The 25019-nt window shown below is 48.2% G+C and overlaps 3 protein-coding genes across 3 annotated transcripts; all 3 read right to left on the reverse strand.

Moving 5' to 3' along the window:
• Positions 1-1322: 1322 nt before the first annotated feature.
• LOC112880609 lies at positions 1323-3482 on the reverse strand. The gene is made up of 4 exons (XM_025945325.1): positions 3017-3482; positions 2648-2909; positions 1963-2216; positions 1323-1625 (listed from the first exon to the last, which is right to left on the reverse strand). Exons 1-3 carry the CDS (start codon positions 3131-3133, stop codon positions 1984-1986), a joined length of 612 nt encoding a protein of 203 aa, XP_025801110.1. The 5' UTR covers positions 3134-3482; the 3' UTR covers positions 1323-1625; positions 1963-1983.
• Positions 3483-3657: 175 nt separating this feature from the next.
• Positions 3658-7634, reverse strand: LOC112880608 (DEAD-box ATP-dependent RNA helicase 53-like). The gene is given in 8 exon segments (XM_025945324.1): positions 3658-4345; positions 4453-4614; positions 4756-4980; positions 5065-5163; positions 5444-5852; positions 5944-6071; positions 7300-7602; positions 7605-7634. Coding segments are annotated over 8 exon segments (1803 nt in total). The 3' UTR covers positions 3658-3898.
• A 4748-nt stretch (positions 7635-12382) lies between these two features.
• LOC112880044 (patatin-like protein 3) lies at positions 12383-14125 on the reverse strand. The gene is made up of 3 exons (XM_025944508.1): positions 13250-14125; positions 13001-13069; positions 12383-12883 (listed from the first exon to the last, which is right to left on the reverse strand). Exons 1-3 carry the CDS (start codon positions 14123-14125, stop codon positions 12428-12430), a joined length of 1401 nt encoding a protein of 466 aa, XP_025800293.1. The 3' UTR covers positions 12383-12427.
• Between the last annotated feature and the right edge of the window lie 10894 nt (positions 14126-25019).

The raw sequence follows: 25019 nt of genomic DNA on the forward strand, positions 1-25019 counted from the left end.
TTGCATTCGCTGCTAAGCATTGCAGGCAGAGGCGAGCCTGGAGGATGCTGAGCGCCATGAATGAATGCATGGGCACTGGGGCCCTGCTGCATGCAAGCCGGCTGATATGGGCCAGAGCACAGGCACCTGCTGATTTGCTGGGCCTGGGCTGCACGCCCCCACATGTCTCCAACGACTATCACGAAACTGTTCGCAGTCGCATGTGCACTCGTACATGCTGACATGCATGCCGGTACACCGTGCATTGCATGACAATCATGTGAACAGCCATAACCACAGGCCGCGATTTATTTTTGAGGCCTCTTCTCTGGGTGCAGCTATAGGCTGTCTGCTCATGCACGCACGTACTCTCTCTGTTTCAAACCATAGGTTACGCAATAAAAACTATGTATTTAAAAAAACTAAAACGAACACGAGTGAGTAGGATACTACACAACCAATGACAACACACCTACACAGCCATCTATTATACTCAGAGTGTCTTTTTTGAAAAATCATTATTCTTCCGAGACTCCGTAGACGACGGATGTTTCGCAGTCCCTCTCTGGCTCAACGCGTCGAGAGGCAGCACCGAATTTTTTTTTAGGGTAAGTCTATAGTGTGAGTAGGGAGCCGAACTCTTAACTGGTAGGAGTAGCTCGCTCACATGAGCGGCCTACCTACCGTTGGACTACAACTGTGTTCGCATCCATGGACAATTTAATATTGCCCTCCATCGCAAATATGAGTATTTTTTTAGACTTATCCTAAAATAAACTCTTTTAGCTTTGATCATCTGGAACTAGAAATATATATAGCTTTGTAACAAAATGTTGATGCTATTAGCTTCATCATCAAAATGAAATTAATTCCATAATATCTAATTCTTTATTTAAAATTTTATAGCTTAATAGAAATTAATGCTCGAAGTCCACGTCGATGTCCTAAGCTGCTTATATTTGTGATCCATAGAGATCAACGGCGTTTTTGCGTGATGATGGTTGATCGAATCGAAGACCACCGTCGTGCAGGATCAGGGCACGTATAACCGACCGATGATGGACGTACTCTGGAGAGGTTCACTTCAGACGCTTGTAGTTGAAGTAAAACTATTCATGCAGAACACTTGCAGCGTGATGGATCGGAGGGGCTCACAGCTGCATCCTAGTACATGTTTGATGAGGAGATGCTACCAAACACGGAATAATGGCCAGCCAGCTGGCAGGACGGACAGAAGCATTTCCGAGGAACAAGGTGTTTTCAGCAAGCGGACATATGAGCATTCCTGAGCAACAGGACTTGTCCAAGAATCTAAAAGGCTCAGAGCAAAAAACAAGCAGAGCTAAGTACAAACCATGGTTATTGTGGTTTTCAAGTATCTCACAGTGTCAGTCAGTCTGGTGCAGCATTATATTTGAATCACTACTACCTACTAGCTATAGCCCCCCATTCACATGCTCCAGCTCCAGGTCTTCAGAATATTTCAGACAGCTACAGCTTATGTATCTAGTGCAAAAGCGTACAGGTTCCTTCAGATAACGCCTACCTCATTGCTGGCCTCAGGTTCAAGCTGTTGAAAGGCCCCAGATGTACACTAAATTCATGCTTCAACAATGCACTTTCAGATTTACACGGTATCCATAAACCTACATTGTGTTCAGAAGGAATTACTCAATTTGACATTGCACTATCACAAATGTAGGTTACAATTGTGGGTATACAATATAAGTGGAAACTTAATTCGCATTACATCACTGATGCGCAATGCACAGCACTTGAACAAAAAGCAAACGAGTGTCATCATATTTACACATGCGCGCATCTACATAATCAATAGCTAGATCGAATACTACATTTTCATTAACCTGGACTAGTTTCCCCTTCCATAAGTCAGGGAAGAAACTCATACCAAAACAAATAGAAATTGGTATATTGCCATTTTTGAAGTTTGCCATGGTGGTAACCAATAACTTATAACCACACCTTTGATTTTGTATGAGTCTTTTAAGAAGGCCAATGCTCATCTTTGAAGGACTTGATGCTGCTTGACACGCCTTTCCCCAGCTTGGGCAGATTAACTACTCCTGAAACAGGAGGGTTGTCCTGGAACCTCAGAAGCTTCTGCCGAGATTCTTTCCTCATTGCCGCTGCATAGTTGATGGCATCCCAGACCAAACCTTTGATGATAGTTACAGCATAATACCTTGCTGAATCAAGTGGCACATTGCTTGCAAAACCTACAGATCAAATTCAGAAGGCAAATCTGTCATTTATGCGTTGTATATTTGTATATTAATGCTGGTAATAGCACCCGAAAATTGGGTATACAAAGCCACAAATCAATCATGTATTAGTATAAAGCATACTGTCAGCTTGCTAAGTCCTGTGCACCACCAACCACGTTTACTGCCAGATTGCAGGGTATCCTATATATAATAAGGACAAACGAAGCATTGTTGACTGAAGGTCCACTACAGTGCAAGGCAAGCATGATACTGTGAAAATGCAAAAACATTTTACGCCAATTACTTGCTAATTGACCATATTTTTCATTGTGTTTTCCAAGGAAGAAATAATCGTGGTACGCTAACTGAAGCTTCAAGTTAAAAGACAGTTTGTTGAAGTGAACACAAGAAAAGAGCATCGCAATCGCTGCACAGCAGCTTACCACTGTCCTCGTGGTTCCTGATGAGGCCGTGCTGCGGCAGGCCGATGCCGACGCCGGCGAGCGTGAAGCCGACGCTGAATCCCACGCCGCACCCGGCGCCGACGTACCCAATCACCTCGGGCCCGAATCCCGGCCCCCAGCCGACGCCGCAGCCGAGGCCGAGCCCGACGCCCCAGAAGGTGCCGGCCGTCGGGTGCACGGGGTTCCAGCGCTCGTACCGCCCGAGCACGCCCTTGATGATCATCCTCGGCTTCACCGGAATCTCAACAAGAGAACGGAACAGCAAAGTCAGTAACCTCACAAAGATTAGATTTTTCCGTACAAAAGGAGACGGAAAGAAGGGGAAAATGGTGGGCGGCATTGAAGTACCAGGTTGGGCTGGGCATTTGCTGCCGCTGACTCGGCTGGAGTTGTTCTGGCCGACGGCGGTGGTGGCGGAGCGGGTGGGGGAGGCGGCGGGTGCTGGAGCTGGGGGGAGTCGGGCATCAGCTGCCGCTGCTGTGAAGAAGCCTCTGGGTTGGTCGTGACGCCGCCTGTTGAAGCCGTGGCGCCGCCTTGCTGGAGCCTCTTCCTCTTGGCTCTTGCCGCCGTCCGTGCGGTGCGGTGTCCCAGCTACAGAGCTTTTGGCAAAATCTTATCGCCGTCTCGTCGTCGTCGTCGTCGCTCGTTCAGTCGTTCCGGTGACCTGTCCCAACCCAATCCAAAGCGTCGCCGTGGATTGGGCCGGAAAACGGAAGTCCGTGCACTTTTGCTTTTGGGGCCGTGGACGAATTTTCTTTTCGAAGAACCGGGCCGTGGACGATTGTGCCCACCTTCTGCGTGTTTGCAGTAGAATTTCGGGCCGTCAGGTTAATCGGGCCTCTGGTAAGATTCAACCTGAAACAGAGGAATTCCATGTTAGCTTGAGAACAAAATAATTCTTAGAGAGATCATTTAATCCCTGAAGTCATAGTTCTGTAATAAAGTTTAGATCAAGCAACACCATACATAGATTAACAGAGAAAAATGGATTAACAGAGAAAAATGTTATCTTTCATAATATTAGTAAAGAAACGGAATCAAAACATACAGCAGGCAATAGGCACATACACAAATTACAGATACATCATTTGTTCTGGAACAAACCCTACACAACCAAACTACTCGTGATTAGGCGACAAGCGCAACAAAGCGGTGTCTTGTTCTCTCAGGCATGGAAGGAACAACAGGAGTTAGAAAAGGTTCAGAACTGTACAAGAAAAACACTACCACTCATCGCTTGGAATCCTTGAAGCTGCCGAAATCTGAAGTGCCAAAGCCACCGGATTGTCTCCCATAACGTGAGGAGCCTGAATCATCAGAGCTCCGGGAACGGCCAAAGTCAGGGCTGCCACGCCTGCTGAAATCCCCTTGTCCAAAGTCGCCAAATCTATCAGAATGACTGAAACTAGACCTGCCAAACTCATTGGAAGGTCGTCTGAAACCTCCAGAACCACCACGGTTTCTCGAACCAGAGTCACGGAACCCACCACCGCGATCAAAGGAACCACCAATACTGTCAAAATCACCAGACCCACTGGAGCGGCGATCTCCAAAGCCACCAAAACTTTCACGGCCAAAAGACCCACCCGTTCTTCTGCTTCCAACTGATCTAGAGCGAGTATCTCTCATGACATTAAACATGTCTGCAGCCTCATCTGCAACTGGCATCTTTGGAAGCTGCACGCGGTAAATGCAAATAAAGTGAATTGAGTTTCCATATCTCATCTCAGATACCAAAATAGCTTCATCAGGATTCAAGATGTATGGTTCCTAAAGTACTTTACCTCTGTGAACCTGCATCCTATATCTTGCTCAATGACCCTTACAGCTCTAGTTTGTTCATATGTGTATATCAAAATTGCACTGCCTTTCTTCCCCGCCCGTGCAGTTCTCCCAGATCTGTGAACAAACAACTCTGAGGTATTTGGAATCTCATAATGTACCACCTGAATAGATAGGGGGGGACAACAGTTCTTAGTCAAAAACTCAAAACTATGTAAATAAAACGAGTCAGCAGACATACTTTCTGGGAATTGAAAAGGTATGTGTGGTAAACATCTGCATATAATATGCCCCAGGTTACTTACCAGATCAACATTGGGAATGTCTAATCCACGAGCTGCAACATCAGTTGCCACAAGGATATTGAAGCGGCCATCACGAAATCCTGAGAGTGTCCTCTCTCTTTGATTCTGTGAAATATCCCCATGTAGCGCCTGACATGGATAACTCCTGCCCATAACATATGCCAATCTATCCGCTTCTCGTTTAGTTTGAGTAAACACAATGCATTTTCCACCATTAGCATGCTCCTGATGATGTGAGAGGGGAACATGATTATTTTTTTTTTCAACAGGCAAACCATGAAACACATATGCACACAGGAGAATACTCACTTTAATCAATGGACCAAGAATTGATGGCTTCCCAAAGTTGTCAGAGGCAATGGAATAGAGAGAGATTCCTTCTGGCAATTTCTGGTCTGAGTCACCAACCTGAGGAAGAAGAGAAGTAAATGTCTGGGAAAGAATGTATCATATGCTGTACCGAGAAGAAATCCAGATAATAAAGTTCAAGTGCTGATTTGGTGTTCTTTTTCTATGAAGGAAAATTTTGATGCTCATCTGATGCATCAAATAATGTCTCTAGTCTCAGGAAGATCTATCCAAGGCAGGACTTCATATATACTTGTATACAACAGGACGCATGATTTTCATGAGAAGCTAGGAAAAGTAAGATATAAGTAACAAGCAAATAAGATAAGAAGTCACTCACAAGGTCAATTATAACTGGATCCTTTAAGTACTTGTTTGAAATTTTTCTTATCCAACTAGGAATTGTTGCAGAGAACAGCATACTCTGACGGTTCTGTGGCAACTGCTCCATGATCACCTCAACATCTTCATCAAAACCCACAGCCAGCATCTGATCAGCTTCATCTAGAACCACAAACTGGATCTCTGAAAGGTTTAAAACACCTCTTCTCAAAAGATCAATAATTCGACCTGGAGTTCCAACCACTATGTCAACACCATAGTTAAGAACTCTCATTTGCTGATTGATAGGAACACCTCCATAGACACAGAGAGTGTCCAATGGAGCAGATTCTCTAAATTCCTTCTCAACCTGTCGAGCAAGTTCTCTTGTTGGCGCCAAGACTATGGCTAAAGGATTCCTACTGCTTCTGCACACATCACACTATGCAATTATTACAATAAATTCTATCTCTCTGGTATATAAATTGAAAGAATTCCAAATGTGAAAGAGAAACTAACCCATTCTTCTCATTGTAGCTAATAATCCTGTCCATAATAGGAATACCAAAAGCCAAGGTCTTTCCAGTTCCTGTTCGAGCACGGCCAATCATGTCTTTTCCTTGCATTGCTGGCTCAAGAACAGCCCTCTGGAAAACAAGTAGCATGAACCGGATCAGATTGTAAAACCAACATATTTACATGTATAGCATCCTTTCAAATGGCAGCATAAAATAGGTTCAGGCACTTGGTGCCCGTTGTTCTGAACTTCTGATCACCTAAGATGCTTAATAACTACATGAGTGGTCTCTCACAAATATATTGCACATAGAAATTAGTTACAAAATATATAGGTCACAGCATATGGAGCCAGCATATAGACTTAAGCAAAAAAGGCATCTTATACCTAGTTTAGGCTCAAAGGAAGCATACAGCAGGACGGCACAGAGTCTGCATTATAATCTACTGATTCCAGTTTAACAGTTCCAAGCAATACTACAGCTTACAGGTCTAAACCAAAATCGCTGCAAAACCATCAATAGGGTGCAGAATACAAATTCAGGAGCTCGCATTACATCATACAGATTACTATACATCCCTGATGCTAAAAAGTATGAAATGCCTTTTGTCCCTTCCATAAAACAACTATATCGAATTCGATGAAAGCTACCATTTCAGTAATCCTCTGCTCATATGCATCAACGAGTCATATTGTAAACCTAACTATTTACATATATAGCGTCTTTTCAATGAAGATGGCAGCTGGAAACAGGTGCAGATGCACGGCACTTGTTCTGATCTTGCGAGTTTCTTAGTAACTATGAGGGTGGTTTTTAGTGCACAAAGAAATTAGTTGCGAAACAAGGATAGGACACACATACAGAGCAATCATACTGACTTAGCATTTTAGCAAAAAGGCAGGTTATGCCTAGTCTAGGTTCACAGGATGGATACAGCAGGATGACAAAGGGCTCTGTTATAATATACTGATTCTAACTATTGGTTGCAACACATCTTACAGGTTTGAACCAAAATCATGCTGACGTCAAACTTTCAAATTTGCAAACGCACCAGCACTCAGCACGTTGCAGTTGCAGATTAAAGGTATTAGGAGCTCAGTTATTTAAATTATATCATTGCCGTGTACAGTCCTGATGTTACAAAATTAAGAAATACATTTTCCTCCGTTCAACGAAACAATTCCATGGGACTCAGTTAAAGCTAGCATTTCGGTAGCGCTTAATTTGTTTCACATCCCACAATTCGAACAATCCAGAAGCTCAAAAGGACGCGAGTACCATTTTCCATTCAAAATCAGACCAAATTGAGAAAAGCCTGACAGACTGCAACCTCCGATCAGAACGCGACAGGAGGCACCTGGATGGGGAAGAGCCTGGTGATGCCCCGCGCGGCGAGCTTCTCCACGATCCGCCCGGAGATCCCCAGCTTCGCGATTTCCAGCCCGCCGTCCTCCCCCGCCGCCACGCCCGCGTCCAGTCCAGACCCAGCCCACGAGGCAGGCGTAGCCCTGAACCCCAGGGGGCTCGGCGTGCCGTGGAACGCCCGCCTCGGCGGCTCGAGCGCCGGCGCGCGGCGTACGGGGCCGGGAGGGGCCGCCGGCGGGGAGAGGAGCGCCGCGAGGAGGGTCCTCTGCCACCGCGCGGCGGCCGGCGGCGGGGTGGGGCGAGGGCGCGGCGGAGCAGGGAGATCATCGGCGCGGCGGTGGAGGGGAGTGGCAGCTCGTGGCGGAACTAAAACCTCGGGCTCGTGCTGGGGAGGAAGGAATCGAGGGATATGACGAGATTTTTTTTTCCCCTCCTCCTCCATTTTCTCGCGGGCTCGTTGGGTGGGCTGGGCTGTGCAGAGTACAGAGGCGCCGGGAGAAATCGGCCCAGCATGTGTTTCATTTCTTTTCCTTTTTTGTCTTTGTTTTATTCAGTGTTCATGGTTAATCGAAAAATATTCAGCCTTTGAATAAAAAGACATATTCTCTCATTCTTTTTCCAACACTACCATTTGTTAAAAAGATCAGTATAATATTATTCGGGCCATGCACTCGATGAGTTGCAGATCTGCATACGACAAAGATCGAGCTGCCGGGTACTGACATGCATGGATGCATTGATGTCTCTCCCTGAGACGGCATCACGCCAACAAGCATCTTGCTATGCTGTGTTCATGTCAACTCGGATCAACTGGGCAGCTAGCACATGATCCAAGAAGAGACAAGCAAGGGGCAAAAAATAATTTTAAAAAAAAAGAAGGAATAAAACGCCAAAATGCAAGCAGCCAATCTGTCTGTCGTATGCATGCATGCATGCATGCAACTGGGGCTAAGAGCAAGTTCCGATGCATGCCCCTGTTTGCTGGTGCCTTTTTGTACCCAGCTGGCTTGACAAGGTTGATATGATCTGACTAGCATCCTCATCATCCCCTCCTTGACAAAGTAAGCTCTTTCGATCGACGGTATCATTAAAATTAGGAAAAATAATATATTTTTAATCCCTCAAGTATTGCAAAAAATGTGATATTCATCCCTCATATTTCTTTTGGTACAAATCAACCCTTTAACTAATTAAATTGGTGCATTTATCATCGCATCTTAGCTCAACAATAGTTTAGTGTCATATAATATTGGTTTGGATCACGTAATCATCTAACTAATCATTGCTTTGCCATGTCTAATGTTAAGTCAATCGCTATAATCGTTCCGTGTGAATCGGATCTGTTATTTTTTATAACATTTTTATGGGTAGCTAATTTAGAGAATTTATGAAGTTTTTATAGACTTTATATCTTCAAGTTAGCACATTACATTGCCAAGCAGGGATTAGTTAGATGATTGCATGGTATAAATCACCATTAGAACACTAAATCATTGTTAAACTAAGATGGAGATGATTAATACGCCAATTTAGTTAGTTGATATGTACCAAATAAAATGTGAGGGTGAATGTCACGCTTTTGTAATACTTAAAGGATGAAAAATATACTTTTTCCTTAATATTATTATAACTAGAGGTAGAAAATATGTTGTTTCCCGTGTATACCAAACCTCAATACCTCCTTATTAACCATTTACTTTTAGGCTCCGGCATATTTCCTGTGTTAGTTCCCAAAGACCGTCAAAATAGCATTTCCTTTTTTTTCTAGCGGAGTAGGAAACTGGATTTAGGGCTTAATTCCTTGTAATCCGAAAGGGTGTATGCAGCCAGCTGAAATTGACAATATGATATCGCCTTAGCAATTGGCACCAACAAAGGGGAGTTTCGGCACTTAATCTCGCGAGCCACAAATTATTGATCAAAGAAGAAATATTTGGATGGGCTAAAATTGAGTGTTAAATTTTAGCACATATTAGCACTTATGCGCACATTCTAATATTTTTAAATCTTGACTAAGATTTAGCTCACTCCATTAGTACTTTTATTTGGATGAGCTAGTGGTAAAGTTTAACACTTTTATCCACCCATTAGCATTTGGATTAAACATGACCTTAGGGTGGGTCAAAATTCTGATTAGAGCATCAATCGTACGGTTGAAGTTCAAGAAAGAACTACAACGACGGCGCGTAGATTAAATAGACGCAGCATATACAGATAAATTATCTACGAAAAGATCTATAATCGCGTCGTGGTTAGTACGATGTCAGCACGCGCGCAACCGTGCGAGCATTTTGCTCGATCAGCTGGTTGGTTCCATCCCGTCAGCAAATTAAAGCCAGCCACATCGCTGCCATCCTAGTTATTTGTTGCGGTTGTGCCTTAGGCCATATTTGGTTGCAGGAATAAATCTCCATCACATCAGATATTTGGTACTAATTAGAAGTATTAAATATAGACTAATTATAAAATTAATTGTATAAATGGAGGCTAATTCTCGCAGGCTAATTCGCGAGACGAATCTATTAAGCCTAATTAGTCCATGATTTGACAATGCTGTGTTACAGTAAACATGTGCTAATGATAGATTGAATTAATGTTCATTCATTTATGTAATTAGTTTTATAGTTAGATTATATCAGCATTTAAACGTACGGATTAAAAATAAGTACACCCCCTTAGCCTTACCATTGGATCGGATTCCGTGCCATGTACGTACCTAGTACTAGACCCTCATTATTTGTTGTGCGCTTGCCGTACCACCATTGGGATGAGGATCTCGGATCCCGTGCCATGCATGCAGGTGGGCATGCAAATAAACAATGGCGCACAGCAAGGAGCAGATGATCCATCAGGCATGCAAATGACACAAAGCAAGAAAGAATCACGGCCAAGACGCAACCATCCAAACTACTGCACTGAAGGTAGCAAAGGGTTTCACTGCCGAAACACAGCGAGAGATGTTCGTCGTCGTCCATGCATGCTGGTAGACTGGACACGCGACGCTGGTAGCATTTTGTTTGCTGCCTCGCTGTTGCGCTTTAAGCATATTCGGCTGCTTGACAAGACCGACTCATCATCACCGTCGATCAGGGGAATCGAAATAAACGCACAGCTAGCAATGCTAGCTCGCTCGCTGCACGCGGATACTCCTTGGTAGATCCCTGCCACAGTCCTTCCTTGTTACTGACCCGGTGTGTTGGCTCTATATGCAGCGTGGATCCATATATCATAGGCGCAAACGTGTAAGATTATTCCGTTTCATGTGAGTGTAACTACATGCAGCAGGTACGTTGTCGCAGATCATAGTTAGTATGTATGCATGTATGTATGTAACCTGTATGTGTGTATCTCTCTCTCTCTCTCTCTCTCTCTCTCTCTCTCTTCATGAGCACGCATCCATCACCATTCACCAGATCACCTGGCCGGTTGGCTGGTTGTACCACGTACCAATTAGGGTTTTTAACTCAGCTACCGAGCTGTGCTGCCCGGCCTTTTTGTCTGGTGAACCTTGGACGTCTAGCCCATTCGCCACGTCACGCTAATAAATCCCCAGACACATTTTCCGCTCCATCTAGATGAGTTTCATTAATGGTGTCCGCTTTCGCCCAAATTTCCACCCTCTCGCGCGGAAGGACGGTTCTACCCTTGGGTTTCCGGTCTTGTTTGTCGGCGTACTCGTCCCGATGGATCCCTGCCCTACTCCCAGCTGGATCCTGGGCCTGATCGCAGCAGAAGAATCAGCTCGGCCGACACGCATCTGCTTTGCGTGCAGCGCAGGACTATTGTTTGTCGCTCCGAGTTGTATGTGGATGATGACGTGTGCACGGGACAAAGGCCGGCGGCGTGCGTACGGGCAGGGGAAACGGAGGGGAGCACGCAGCACGCGACCGCCGGCCAAGACGTGTGCACCTACAACTAGATTGATGGGGGTCGGTCGTTGCTTTAGGTTCCTCGGCACTTGCTTTTCAATTTGCCACTGAATAACATCTAACAAAACCATGCATTTCATCTCAGAAACATCTAATTAACAGATCACAACCTTTTTTCCTACTACATTATAATCTTCTTTCTACTCATCACCCGGACAAACCTCAACTAACCATAACATATTTTCCCGACATTATAGCCTTTCTTCTTCCTGCTCGCCGCAACATCAACTAATCATAATATCTTTTTTTTCTACATTATAATACTTCTTCTTCCTGCCTGGTGCAAGCTCAACGAGTCGTGGAAACCCTCGCCCCCGCCCTCGTCCTCTCGAGCCCATTGGCTATATGACGCTCTCTCGCACACACCTTCCCCACAACAACTTACCACCCAACCCAACAACCCAACCCGTGACACAGATCTTTTCGTAGATAGCTGCTCCTCCGAAACCCAACCGGGTACTTATTATGTTTATAAGTTCGTTTGGTTTATTTACGTAATCGTCTACTGTAACTCCATATTTAACTTAAATGATATGGCAGTGCTCCTACTTTCTTTCGTAAAAAAAAATAAATTCTAGACACGTTGGAGTCTCAGATGGGTTAAAAAGAGAAAAGGAAAAATCCACTCAGCCAGACCAAGCTGCGGTGAAAATCGAGCGACGGAAGGAGGTGAATAATCACACTCTGGACATCAGCAACAACTTTTTTCGTAAAGAAAAGTTACCCTCGCTCGCTAACCCAATTGTTACTTGCATTGCTAGCAACAAGTGAGCGAAAGCATTAACGCGCTGTAGTTTCTCATCAACCATGGCCCGGGCGCCGACCCAACCGTGACAGAGCCAGTAAATTCCGGCCCGTGCATCACGTACGCGCAGTACCAGCGAACCGTACGTGCAGGCCGGCCAGCAGGCGCGGCGCACCCAACCCGACGCGACAACCGGGGGCCGGCATTTCGACCGGGATGAGACACGCGTACGCACACGCCTGCAGCTCGCACCGTACGCGTACGGGGCTCGCACAGATTCGCGTGCAGTGCCGACCACCGAATCCACCCCACAGCTTGGCAGCTTGCGCGCAACTTGCCAGTGGACACTGCGACGACGAGATGAGCACACTCGCGCCCGTACGAACAAGCACGTCGGGAAAATTCATTTGGAACTCTGCAAGAGCAGCAGCAAGATCGATCGTCGATCAATCGAGTACAGACTTAGCGATGCGTGGCCGGCGCCGCCGCGGCGGGGGCGGAGCTTCGGATGGCGCGGCTGCCTCCGTCGAACCGGCGGCGCTGGCGGACGACGACGACGACGACGCGGTTATTGCTTTGTGCGGCGGCGTCGGCGTCTGTTTGGGCGCGGCTGGAGTGACGACGACGGCCGGCGGGGGGACGTCGTCGTCGGTGCTCGCCTGTTCGATGGCCTGCTGCTGGTGCTTCCGCCGGGCGTGTTCCTTGGCCAGCTCGCGCGCGAAGCGCTCCAGCTTCTCGGCGTTGGTCTCGCCGGCCACCTTCCTGCCCTGGAAGAGCACCGACTCCACGCTCCTCTGCAGCAGCATCGCCTCCGCCTTCCACACCGCCTGCTCCCCCGTCTCGCCGCCGCACGCCCGGGGCGCCCGCCCGCCGCCGCCGCCGCCGCGACGGCTCCCCGTGCCCTGCACACAGTACTCAAGCCGCAGTTAGTTAGCTGCCAATCGTCTTCTACCACTCAAAATAACTTGACAATCATGCCAATTACTCCTAGCTAGTAGAAAACGATTGATTACTGCTACTGTTACCTGGATGCGGATGTAATTGGTCGTCCTGCTGTGTCCGAACGCCATGGCGACAGCTTGATCCACCTAAACCACCAACAACAAGGCCAGATCGGATCACGCGCCGTACGGCATGGCATTCATAACTCGCTCTCGCGCGTACGTACGTACAATGAAACCGCAGCGCGCGCGCGCGAGAATTTATTGCGTTCGAGGTGGGGGGCGAATTGAAAGGACGCGGGATCGATCGAGCAGCAATGGCCGTACCATGTCGGACACGCCCTCGGCGGCGATCCGGGCGACCTCCCCGCGCCCGGCGGCCTCCCCCGTGCCGATGGACATGACGAGGAGGTTGTCGACGGTGGCCGCGGCGGGGAACTCGCGCCGGTTGTTGAGCACGTGCGTGATCGCGGCCGCCGTGGGGTTGCCCAGCGCGGCGCCGCCGCCCACGGCGCGGATCCGGGTGCCGCCATCCACGGACAAGACCTCTACCGCCGCGGCACCCGCGCACGTCGCGGCGCAGACGTCCCGGAGCCGGAAGTCGTGCGCGGGGGACTCCGCGGCGTCGGCGCGGGAGAAGAGGAACGGCGCCCGCGTGCCGAGGTCGTAGCACGGGACCAGCACGGGGCGCACCGTGTCCCGGAGCGTGAGCTCCCCGAGCGCCCGCCCGAAGGCGGACCCCGCGCCGCCGCGGCGGACGAGACCGGCGGGCCAGCTCCTCCCGCGCCGGACGCGGCGGAGCAGGAACGCGAGCGCGTCCTCGGCGGCGTACAGGGGCCGCCCGCGCGGGCCGCGCGCGAACAGCAGGGCCGCGAGGACGCCCCCCGCGCCGGACCCCGCCGCGACGTCGAAGAAATCGGGCAGCCGCGCGGCAGGGCTCCCCGCGCGCCGCCGCAGCGCGGCCTCGAGCCGCACGAGCGCGGCGCCGGCGAGGAGCCCGTCGGACGCGCGCGCGCCGCCGTCGATGGAGAGGACGCACACCTTGCCCGGCGCGCGCGGGGGGCCGGCGGCGGCGACGTCGGCGCGGCCGAAGAGGAACTTGGCCTCGAGGAGGGAGAAGATCTCGTAGGTGAGCCTGCCCGCCGCGTCGTCTCCCTTGGCGCCCTCCTCCGCCCCCGCCGCGAGATCCGCGGCGGCCTCCATGGCTAGGCTCGGCTCCGCGTCCGTCCGGTGGTCGCCGTGGCGCGCGCGGTCCCTGGCCGGCAGAGCCCGGGTTTTATAGTGGGGGAGAAGGCGGGAGAGACGGCGCAGCGTGGCAGCGTACGTGCGTGTACTGTGCACGTACAGCGGTTGCCTCTACGTATACTCTTTCACCGTATAAGAATTGATGCCGTGTGTACGTATACGTTATGGGCGCCGTACTGGAACGAGCACTAATGATTTTTAGTATTTTGCCGTCTAGTGAACGTACGTAAGTTACGATGTCTGAGCTGATATTAGCACCTAACCGCAATGGATCGATGCAGTTTTTCCATCAGAAATTTAATTCTAATTACTATCGCCGTCTTTAGTAATCTAGCATAAAGGACTTTTCGGGCTTAATTTTCCAAATCGATTCGCTGTATCGACCTGTCCATGGAGGGATTTTTTGGGTCCTTTTTAAATATCGATGAATGATAAATTTTGTCGAGGTTTTCAATTGTTGATCTAATGACAAACTTTTAAAATTTTATCTAGGTTTTCAGTTGTCGGATCTGTATCAGGTTTACTTTTCTTTTTCTCTTATGCACACCATCTTACACCTCTTGATATAATTCTCGTTCACATATCATAGCCACTTTTCTTCCCACATTCCTCTCATCTCTCAGCCTTACCATCGTTTGCAACGTACATCGATGACATTGGGTCCAGTATTGATGCTCATTCCTTCTTTGCTCTTTATCTGCGCACTTATGCTAGCAATGCACTATAAGCTCTCTCACTGCTGCCACCAACCTTAACCACCGTACCTAAGGTGCACGATCTCGCTAGCAACCATCATTTGCGCCCCCCTCCCCCCCACATTATTACTCCATTCTAAATTACTAGTCGTTTTGATTTGATTTTTTAGGTGTATAATTTTTACTATACATCTAGATATATATTATATCTACATGTATAGAAAAATCTACCAAAATGACTAATAATTTAGAACGAAAGAAGCAATTAATAGCGCTAATATCACTTCGTCATCCTACCCACCACTCACCACCACCATCAGGTGGGCTATCCTTGTGCACGTACGACTCCCTACGTCCAAAAAATCTCTCGGACCCCTAATATAACAACAAACCCTAACTTAGACTATATCAAAGATAAAGAAAAGTTGGCACGTTTAATTGGCCTCGTTAAATTAAATGGCAGATATTCAACATGAGTCATCACTCAATCTTGTCAAAGACAGAGACGCAAGGTGCACGTTAGTCGTCAACCGGCGTGAACCTCTAGCGACGCACAGACGCACAGTGCACCGACCACGCGATTGGTACGGAGCCAGCCGACGGAGCCACCGATATCAGCTCTATGGGATACCGTGTCACGTGTCAGCTCCTTAGGCCGTGTCCAACAGTTGAGCCGGCTCGCTAGCTCTTAGCATGATGTGGCGATTCTATACCCATCAGTCTAACGCTTGCACATGTCTTGAGGTTTCATGGAACTCATATGTAAGCATTTTTTTACTCGTTCAATCACTACTCCTCAGTACCGGATCATTTTTACGGCGGTAGTTTTGATATGGATGGAAATGTAGTATCAGATCGTGTTACCGTCCGGTACTAAAACATTCTCCATAGATTATTTTAAAAGAAAAATATGTTCCATTCAATCACAATTGCTGTATAGGTAAGATAGTAAAGGAGGTACACGCGAGGTAAGAGGTTGCGGATTTGAATCTGGCACTGTATACCTGCGATGTGCGTGACCTCTGCCTGATTTAATATAATTTTTTAATAAAAATACTTTAGTGAAGACTGTAATTTTTAATTTCGATCTCACAGTACCGCTTCTGTAACCAATGCCTAATACCCTTATCACCTAGTACTCGGTACTCGCCCGCAGCGCGAGCCCATTTGCCCGCCGCCGAGCATCGCGGGGCTTCAACTCGGGAGACGTGATTAAGCTAGTCTCTTGTCCCCACGCTAACGCGAAGCTTTTCTTCCTTTCTCTCTCTTCGACGGCAGCAGCAATCCAACGTGGTCAGCTATGAGCTAGCTGACCTTAGCTGAATAGTATAGAACAGTAGTTTTTTTTATTGATTTTGCAGCGACTCATTGTTGCCGCGCGAGCGCCGTCAGCTCCGGCCGGATCGAAGCCGGCAAGCCGCGGGGGCCAGCGATCGTGCTGGCTGTGCCTAACAGCAGGTAGCAGCTGCTTCCCCTGCATGTGTACATTGCGCGGCGTGGTCCCCGGCCGGCCGGCCAGTCGCCATGGATCCGGGGGTGGTCGAGCTGCTTGTATGCGGCAGGTGAGGCGGAGGCCCGCGATCGGCGCGGGAGCAATAAGCGCGGCCGCGGCGCGTACCGACGGCGTATACGTACGGTTGGATCGGAGAAGATAATTGGGATCGGCAGCCAGCGTACGCATCGGAATCGCCGGATCTGCCGGCCGGTCGCAAGGTTAATGCGCGACGGCCCCACGCGTCGTCGTCGTCGTCCTCGCGCGATCTCTCTCCCCCTGCCTGGGCTGGGCCACGGGTATCCTAGGCCATGATCCTCTTCAACATCGGATTCCGTTCCGTCCATGCCCCGCTGCTATTTCCCATACTACATCATTGCCACTGTTAAGCTCCGAGGCGTCACGGAAATTAGCCAACCACCGTGCATTAAGCATTGTTACTCTCGTCTCGCATCGCCTGCCGCTGAAAGAACATTAGCAAGGTCGGTTCTTGATTGAACGACTTTTCTACTGCTTGCTATCCTGCTTTGTATAGCAGGTGATGATGCAATGAAGTAAACAGATATGCTTGTATCGTACGATCTTGAATTCTTGATCAAGGATGCCACGCCACCTATGAGAAACTTTCTTGATGGCCTTGCTCCTAGCAAATTTTGATGACACGATTCACACGTGTTCAGTTGGTAATAATTTTCCAACTTGTCATAAAACACTGAGATGGATGCTTTATTTCGCTGCTCCAAACTCCAAAGAGGCTCGTTCATGAATCACGCTCCGCTTTGTTCGTGCATGTGTGTTGCTATACGTGTACGGACTCGTCACGTACGCGCTTAGCCAGTAGTGTGCCGGTGACTATTTATACCGGGAGTGGTGGAGTAGAGTGGCGGCGCTTGGTTTATTTTGGTGTGGCCGGACGTGTTGTTGTCCTAGTCCAAAAATTATTTGTTCGAGTTTGTTAACGGGCCTGTGAGAACTCAGATGTAACGGGCCAACATCGGTCCAACTCATACGTAGTGCTCAATGGGCTATATCAGGCTCATTTATGGGCTTGTAACGCACGCATGATGTATGCGTGATGGGCCGTTCCAAAACCATCAACCCAAGTAGTAGTATTTGTACTTGGATCAAGCGGCGATCTTAGTGCATGTCTTCTGTCAACATGTAAAACCTTTTTACCAGCTTGGGGAGGCATGCCTCATGTCGAGAATGGGGCTGCCTCTGGTTCAGTAGAAATGTTCTCCTAACGCAAGTTTGCACTGGTCGAGGTGAAGATTGCAGCTAGTTCCTGTGTTTGAGATCAACAGCTATTTTGGCTTCTATTGTTTTTGCATCAATGTATCGTTCACTTAATCTTGTATTTGGGCTATTCCGATCCATGCAAACATCTGTCACTTTATCCCTAGATTTAGGGTCTCGCATTTTGTGCGCAAATCTCCAACATTGCAAGTGCCTGAAATCTAGTGTTGTTCATGAACATGTTGAAAATAACAAATTTTCATTTGCACGCACATGATGAAACCTTGTATGCTTATCGTAACTGCTGGTAGATTCGATTGGTGTTCTCTCTCGTATTTACCTATCATGTTACCAGAACCTACTGCAGGAATTAGAGATGCAAGTTATATATATTTTGAATCATTGGATGGATCAAAAAATTGATAAAATAAATTAGAATGGTATTTTGCGTAAATAGCTTGAGATAAAAAATGAACTAGAGCAGCGTACCATCGTAATTAATTAGCTGATCCAAAAAATACTATTGGGTACCAACTTGCATCCTTAGCAGGAACGTCTAATCACTACTGCAGATTGGGTCATTGCAAACACCTCCATCACTGCTGATTTGAACGAAACCGACAATAACAGTCTATCACAATCGAATCATGATAGATTCAACGAGCATCCCCGCTATCTTTCCCCTCTCTCCCCCTGCCCCCTCCCTCGCTGCCACCTCCCTTTCCCTCTTTCACCTTCCCTCTCTCACCTGGCGGACAGGCCCGGGCACATGGGAATGCGGCCCGTGCAGCCGTACAGGGCCCCCAATTTTCTGGGGCCCCAAAATATTTCCGTAGCCTCTGGATGAAGCCCATTAAAAGTCAGCTCCTGTCCTGTTTTGTTCCTAGCTAGCTGGCCCAGATGCAACTGAGAACTGACGAACGGCCGCACGCCCTTGGCCAAAACAAAAGGCCCACCGATTGCCCAGTTGCCGATTCATCTTCACGAAGCCGTCACGACTCGTGCTCGAAGCGGCAGCAGCGGCAAGCGGCGCTGCGACGACGATCGCGACACCGGGGCAGGCGGTGCGGCAGCCGGCCGGCAACACCGGGGCAGGCAGCCAACGCATTCAGCAACTACTGCAAAGCAATTGACAGCGGCTCAAGGAGAAGGTAAATAAGTATTATTTTCTCCAACTGTACTGATTTGCTTGTATCCTTTGAATCTTCAATAGATTTTTGTTCTTTCATCTTTTGTGTTACAAAGATTGATTGGAGTTATGCCTTCTGCAAATCAATCTAGAAAATATGATTCTGGCAGCCAAAAGCATAAAAAAGCAAAAAAATAGATGACTTAACTCAATTTTAGAAAGAGGCTATGGATAGATTTATTGTAAAAGAATCACAGTGTCCTCCAATAATCAGATACTTGATTAGGACCCTATACTATACTATATTTAATATTTGATTGTTCTATTTCGCTAGTCCAGTAGGCCTCACTTTAAAGTTTTGAACGGACCCCAGTTTATGCTGGCACGACCCTGCTGGCGGAGTCGCGCCGGCGCGGATTGAGCAGCCCCTCCCTCACCGGCACCTCCTCCCCCCTCTCACGCCACGTAGAGCTGCGGCGGCGCGCATCAAGGCGCCCCTCCCCTTCGCTCTCCCGCCACGCGGAGCCGCGGCTGCGAGAGAGGGGCCCCGGAGGCGCGGATCGAGCCACCCCTCCCCACCCAATGGAGGGGCTGCGCAGGTCCGTATATTATGCAGTGCAAATGGCGCGACCGCTCAGGGCCCCCTAATTAATCAGTAGCTGTTAATTAGAGCCGCCCGCGATACCCATTATTCAGCAGTAGCTCTTCACACAGGTGAATAAGACAAGAGTCTATAGATGAGAATTAAATTTGAAGGACATACATTACATTTCCCCGTGGCCTCGCTGCCTCTAGAATTATTATGGGGTATTTTGATCCAAGTGCTAATATTTAAAAGTGCTAAAGTTTAGCACTAACTCATCCCAAGAAGAATGTTAATAGGGTGGGCCTAACTTTAGCCAACAGTCAAAAACTTTAGAAGCAGTATGAATGCGAATAGGTGCTAAAATTTAGCACTCAATTTTAACCCATCCAAATAGGCCCTTAGACAGTTTGACTTCGACAGTTCGTCTATTCGCCATGCACGCAGGAGCGCAGGACGCACCGCGCTCGACGCAATCGCCACGAAGCGCCAACGCTGTGACCTTCCGCCCGTAGTCGTGACTCGTGAGTTGCTAACTTGCCGATTGTCGCTGACTATTAGTCTATTAATATCTTGCTGGGTTGTCGACTTTCTAATTGTCACCGAGACACTAATTATATTTAATAGAGGTTAAGAAAATATTGATAAGCAAGATTCGTCATTTTCTACTTTAGCATGATTTATTATGGTATTTCTTAGCATTCCAAACAAATGAAGTTAAATAATAAATTTCAATATATTTTGATTATTTATATTATGGAATGTAGAGCCCCATTTTATATCTTGCACCAGGGCCTAAAAAATTTTGATACGGCCTTGTGGCTGTGGTGACGGCGGCGCGAGGGCCGGCAGTAGCAGCACGGAGCCGCAGCGGCGAGGGGCCGTGTACAGGGTGGAGCCGCGGCGCGAGGGTTGGCGGCAGCGACGCGAGCCGCGGTGGTGAGTAGGGTGGAGCCCCTATTTTTTTTTCAAGAAATGGCATCGCCACTGGTTCTAGACCCAGCGGTGATGGATCCTCCCAACCTGCAGTGATGATCTTGTCTGTAGTAGTAAATTTATATGGGCGCATCATATCTTATCACTTCGCTGCACATGTCGGATTGAAAACTTACAAGCCATTCTTTACAGGCAACAGCCAACAGAAACCGGCTACCAAGTCAAAGGCACAGCCTGTTCGTAGCATACAATGGCAGCAACCAGCTCTCCAATTATAAAATCCGTATGGAAACAGCAAGAGAGAGGAGTTGCCATGCTTCATGGCAAGATAGAAATTATCTAGAATAAGATATTTTGCATGGCTGGATAAGGATGTGGGCTAATTATAGAGTTAGATATTTATTAAATAAAAGTGTGGAAATTGCTACATGGCAACACCACAGCACCTATAAGTATCTATAAAAAGAGATACTCTCCTCCCCTCTTGACATACCACAACACCCATGTCACGGATGTCATCTCACTACAGGTCTAAAAAAAAGTAACAGTCATATAGTAACATGATTATCTGTGGAACAATTAAGCAAAAGCCAGAAATAAAATTGCAAGGAACTAAAGTGAATTGATTGTAACATAGTCCGAAGGTCATTTGCGCCCCCACTTCCAGAACTTGAGACTCAATTATTGCAGCTTTTACTTGCGCCTGAAGAATGCGTTGACAGCGTTCATAACAACAGTAGTGAACTCAAAAACCATCCTCTTCATCTTCTCTTCATCTACCTCGTCCACGACACCCTTAATCTCATGGGCGACCTTCAAGAACTGATCATGCATTAGCACCATGACTTTATGTAGAATTACCTTGAAGACAAACATTTTGCTACTATGAGAGCACCAAGCATCATTGTGCGTAGAAATTTGATTGGGAGATACTTGAGTTGCCTTATAAGATGATGTGACCTCTGTTGTGATTCAACCCTGCAATCACGTACCCATAGCACAACCATTCGGATCAACATACAGTTTGGTATGAAGGATGGTCGCTTAACTACTAAAGCCACATAGAAATAGTAGATACCTATTCTTTAAAGTTCCGAATGAGTACCAATATATTCAAGCGGTCTAAGATGCAAGTCTCCACAACAGCAATATAGGAATAAAACCAGGTCAAGTAATTAAGAACAGCATAAAACAAGCAACGCAAACATGAGGGACTTGTTCAGGCGCAGATTCAGGATGATCAAGTGCATCTTCTGCTGCACAACCAAATCAGTTTATTGGAAAAAAAGCACAAGCTAAGCCGCAACACAAGAACAATACATCATAAATGTTATACGACGGTGACAAATCAAATTGATAAGTGGAAATATGCAAGTTTACCATCATTGTAGGATGAAAAATAGAGTCTCAACAACACTAAGAAGTAAGACCCAGCTTAACAGCTAGCAAACAAGTCCATTTTGTTCAGGGATCTGGCAATCTAGCTTAACATAGAAACAAAACAAAGTCTGCAATTTTCATGAAATAGCAACTCAGCGGCCCAAACCGTTCTTAGATTGTTCTAAAACCACTTCCAAAATTTGAAGATGTCATTGATGGTTCTGCGGAACTCCTCCTGTACCTTGTTGCCGAAGAAATTCCAGATGGTCTTCATGAATTTCTTTGCCAGTATCTTGCCAGCAGCTTGAGCTTTTAATCATCAAGTCCGGCCTTGCCCTTGAACTGCTTGATGACCTCATCAACGATATCCAAAAGCTGAGCTGATACCAGCATCATAACAACTGGGAGAACCTCTATGATGGCCATTTAGGCCATGGAGAAGAGGAAACCAAGTAGAAACACCACAACGGTATAGGGGAGCATCAAGACACGATGCAATAGCGTCTTTGAATTGGCATTTGCTTCCTGCTTGCAAATAGCACCGAAAATTAGCAACAAAACCAAATCTAATGGAGGCAACCTTTCACAAAGCCATTAGCTTGCAAACCAATCTAGTTGTAACACAGAAACACAAGATGATCAAGATTAATACCTTGAAGTTTCAGAGGACTTGACAAGATGGGTGTTTGTCTTTTCTAGTCGACGAACCATATGCTTGATGTTCTGGATCTCCGCATAACTCTTCTTGTCCCTCAGGTGCGTTATCCTCTTGGGGTAGCACCTTACCCTTGATCCCACAGGCTTGGACCCTCCGGTGGCGCGGTCACCTAGGCCGCCACCTCCAGCATCTTTTCGGGCTGTGGTCGCCGGGGGCGCCACCTCCCGTGCCCGTGCCCGCTCCCGCTCCTACGCCGGTGACGTTGTTGCTGTCGTTGTTCACTTAGTCTCTTGCGTTGTCCTCAGTGCCGGGTCTGGCCGTGTAGCCTCGCCAGGCCATGCCGAGCCTAGCAGCGGCGAAGGGAGGAAAACCCATAGCACCATACAGCTTCTTGCAGTTGACAGGTCCCCATGCGGTGCGGACCAGCGTGGCGCCAGCAAGCGCTGCCATGAGCCCGACGCCTTCTCCTCCTCCAAACTCGCCACTACCGCTTCCAGCTCCTTTGCTCGATCCAGCAGGCTCACAACATCTTCTCGCGCAGCCGAGCGCTGCAGCAGCGGAAGTGGCGCCGTCACGGTTTGGGGATCTTGAAGACCGTGGAATGCTTGGCATTGTCGAAGCAGATGTGGTCGAGGTTGAGATCGGTGGTGTCCTCGCCGCGGACCTTTGTGCTTTTATCTTCGTCGGAGATGCCTTTGGTAGCCTTGAAGTCGGTCAAGGCGGGAGCTTTTCCCCAAGTGGAGAAATGGGTGAGGTGCCGCACCGGGAGTGGAGCAAGTTGGCGCTCCGCGTGTAGCCCGGCTAGCGCATGCACGAGGTGGCCAAGGCACTCCATCCCCGGCGCAAAGGGTGCCACATGTGGCCCCAACACGGCGGTGGCAGCCTTACCGAGGGTTTTATTGCCATCGGCACTGTTGAGGATCTTGACGAGGGCGTAGTTGACATCCGCCAATGTTGACGCAGGTGGTGTCCTCGCTGCCGGCCACATCGCCGGGCTTGGTCGACCTGACGGCGGTGAAGGTGGGACCTATCCATGTAGTGGAGTAGAGGTTGAGGTGCCACACCGGGAGCAGGGCAAGCTAGTTCTCCGTGCGTGGTCCGATCAGCGCAGGCGTGAGGGGGCCGCAGAGCTCCGGCGCGATTGGCGGCCCACATGGCCACTCCAGCACGGCGATAGCGGCCTTGCCGAGGGTTTCTTGCCATCCGTGCTATCAAGGATCTCGGCGAGGCTGTTGTTGATGTCGATGTCGCTGATGTTGATGCACGTGGTGTCCTCGGAGCTAGGCATGGTCGCCTTGATGGCTGTGAAGGCGTGATATTCCCCACAGCAGAGTTTGGGGCGCGGATGTGCGTCGGGAGTACAGAAAGTTGGTTCTTGGCGTGCGGCCCGGCCAGTGCAAGCATGAGGGGGCCTTGACGCTCCATCACCGGTGCGATGGGCGCCACGCGTGGCCCCAGAGCTGCAGTGGCTGGCCAGGCCTTCCCGGTGGAGAAAGGAAGGGATCTTACAGCCATCTTTGCGGAGGACGGCGGAGAGAAATGTCTGCTGGGTTTCCGATTGCGATCCGAGTAGGGTTTGGGGCTTTCAGCACCCAGCCAGCCAGCGAGTGATTGTGAGAGGGGCATAGGGGTACCGAGCTCTCTTAAAAAACAGAGAGGAGGTATAGGGTTTTTTTGGGGACTAGGGAGGTTGGGATTTTGGCTTCAATCATTGCTATGTTGCGTATCTGTCCATGCGGCCGCGGCCAATGCTATTGTGCCACATCCCGGCTTGGGGATGCTTTTTACTTATTTCAACGAGATGATGTCCCACACCAACTGCTCCCTCAGTCCAAAAAAAATCATTCTACCATTTAAACTTTATTTTTGGAAACAAAATCATTTAGTATATGCAGGTGTGATTAGCAAGAGATCATCATGTAACTAGGCATAATGTTTCTAGTGGCGCACCCTTTACTTAACTGCTTGATCAGATCCAATTATCCAAACTCCAAAACCGATGTATGCCCTGCACATTTTGCCCCTCCTCCAAAATTTTCCACACCTATTTTCCTTATCCATGCATGGGTGTTATTGGTTCCAACTTTCAAGTACTGTTGATCCTTTTAGGTACCGCACATACGGACGATCAACTTTTTTTCTTATTCTAAAATATCTTCCACCGCTTATCTCTTTGGTGGAACAACTTTTCTTTTCTATTTAAACATTTTTTATCCACCGCTTCAGGGAAAAATGCTCCAGCATTAGAAAGAAAATATTTTGCAATGAGAAAACATATCTAAAAATAGAAACAACATGTTTCAAGGGTGTTCGACATGATGATCTCCAGTTACATCCGTGCTGAAAGCCAATTGTAGAGAGACTAGAATAAGAGTAAAATTCATGGCGGATTCGTAAACTTGTTAAGTCATGTCATCGAGGTCCCTGTACTTCCAAAATGCATTTTTTACTCCACATTCTTGGCTCGGGTACCACCACACATCCAAACGGGACCTAGCCCGACCCATTAGCTGACGTGGTCCTCCACGCGGGATCCGACGTGGCTTGGCACGGCTAAAATAGCCAGGTGTCACCTTTCGCTCGGCCTGTCCTCGCCATTAGCTGCCTCCCACCCCATGCCCGTTCCCCTTCCGCCTCGTCATTCTCGCCACCACCCCGGCTGCTACTGCGGCCGGCGGAGGTCGGCAGGGATCGTTTGTCGTGGGCAAAGGAGGAAGGAGACCCAACGACTGCACCCCCACGC

The sequence above is a fragment of the Panicum hallii genome, chromosome 2 (assembly GCF_002211085.1).
Source record: "Panicum hallii strain FIL2 chromosome 2, PHallii_v3.1, whole genome shotgun sequence".
NCBI lineage: Eukaryota > Viridiplantae > Streptophyta > Magnoliopsida > Poales > Poaceae > Panicum > Panicum hallii.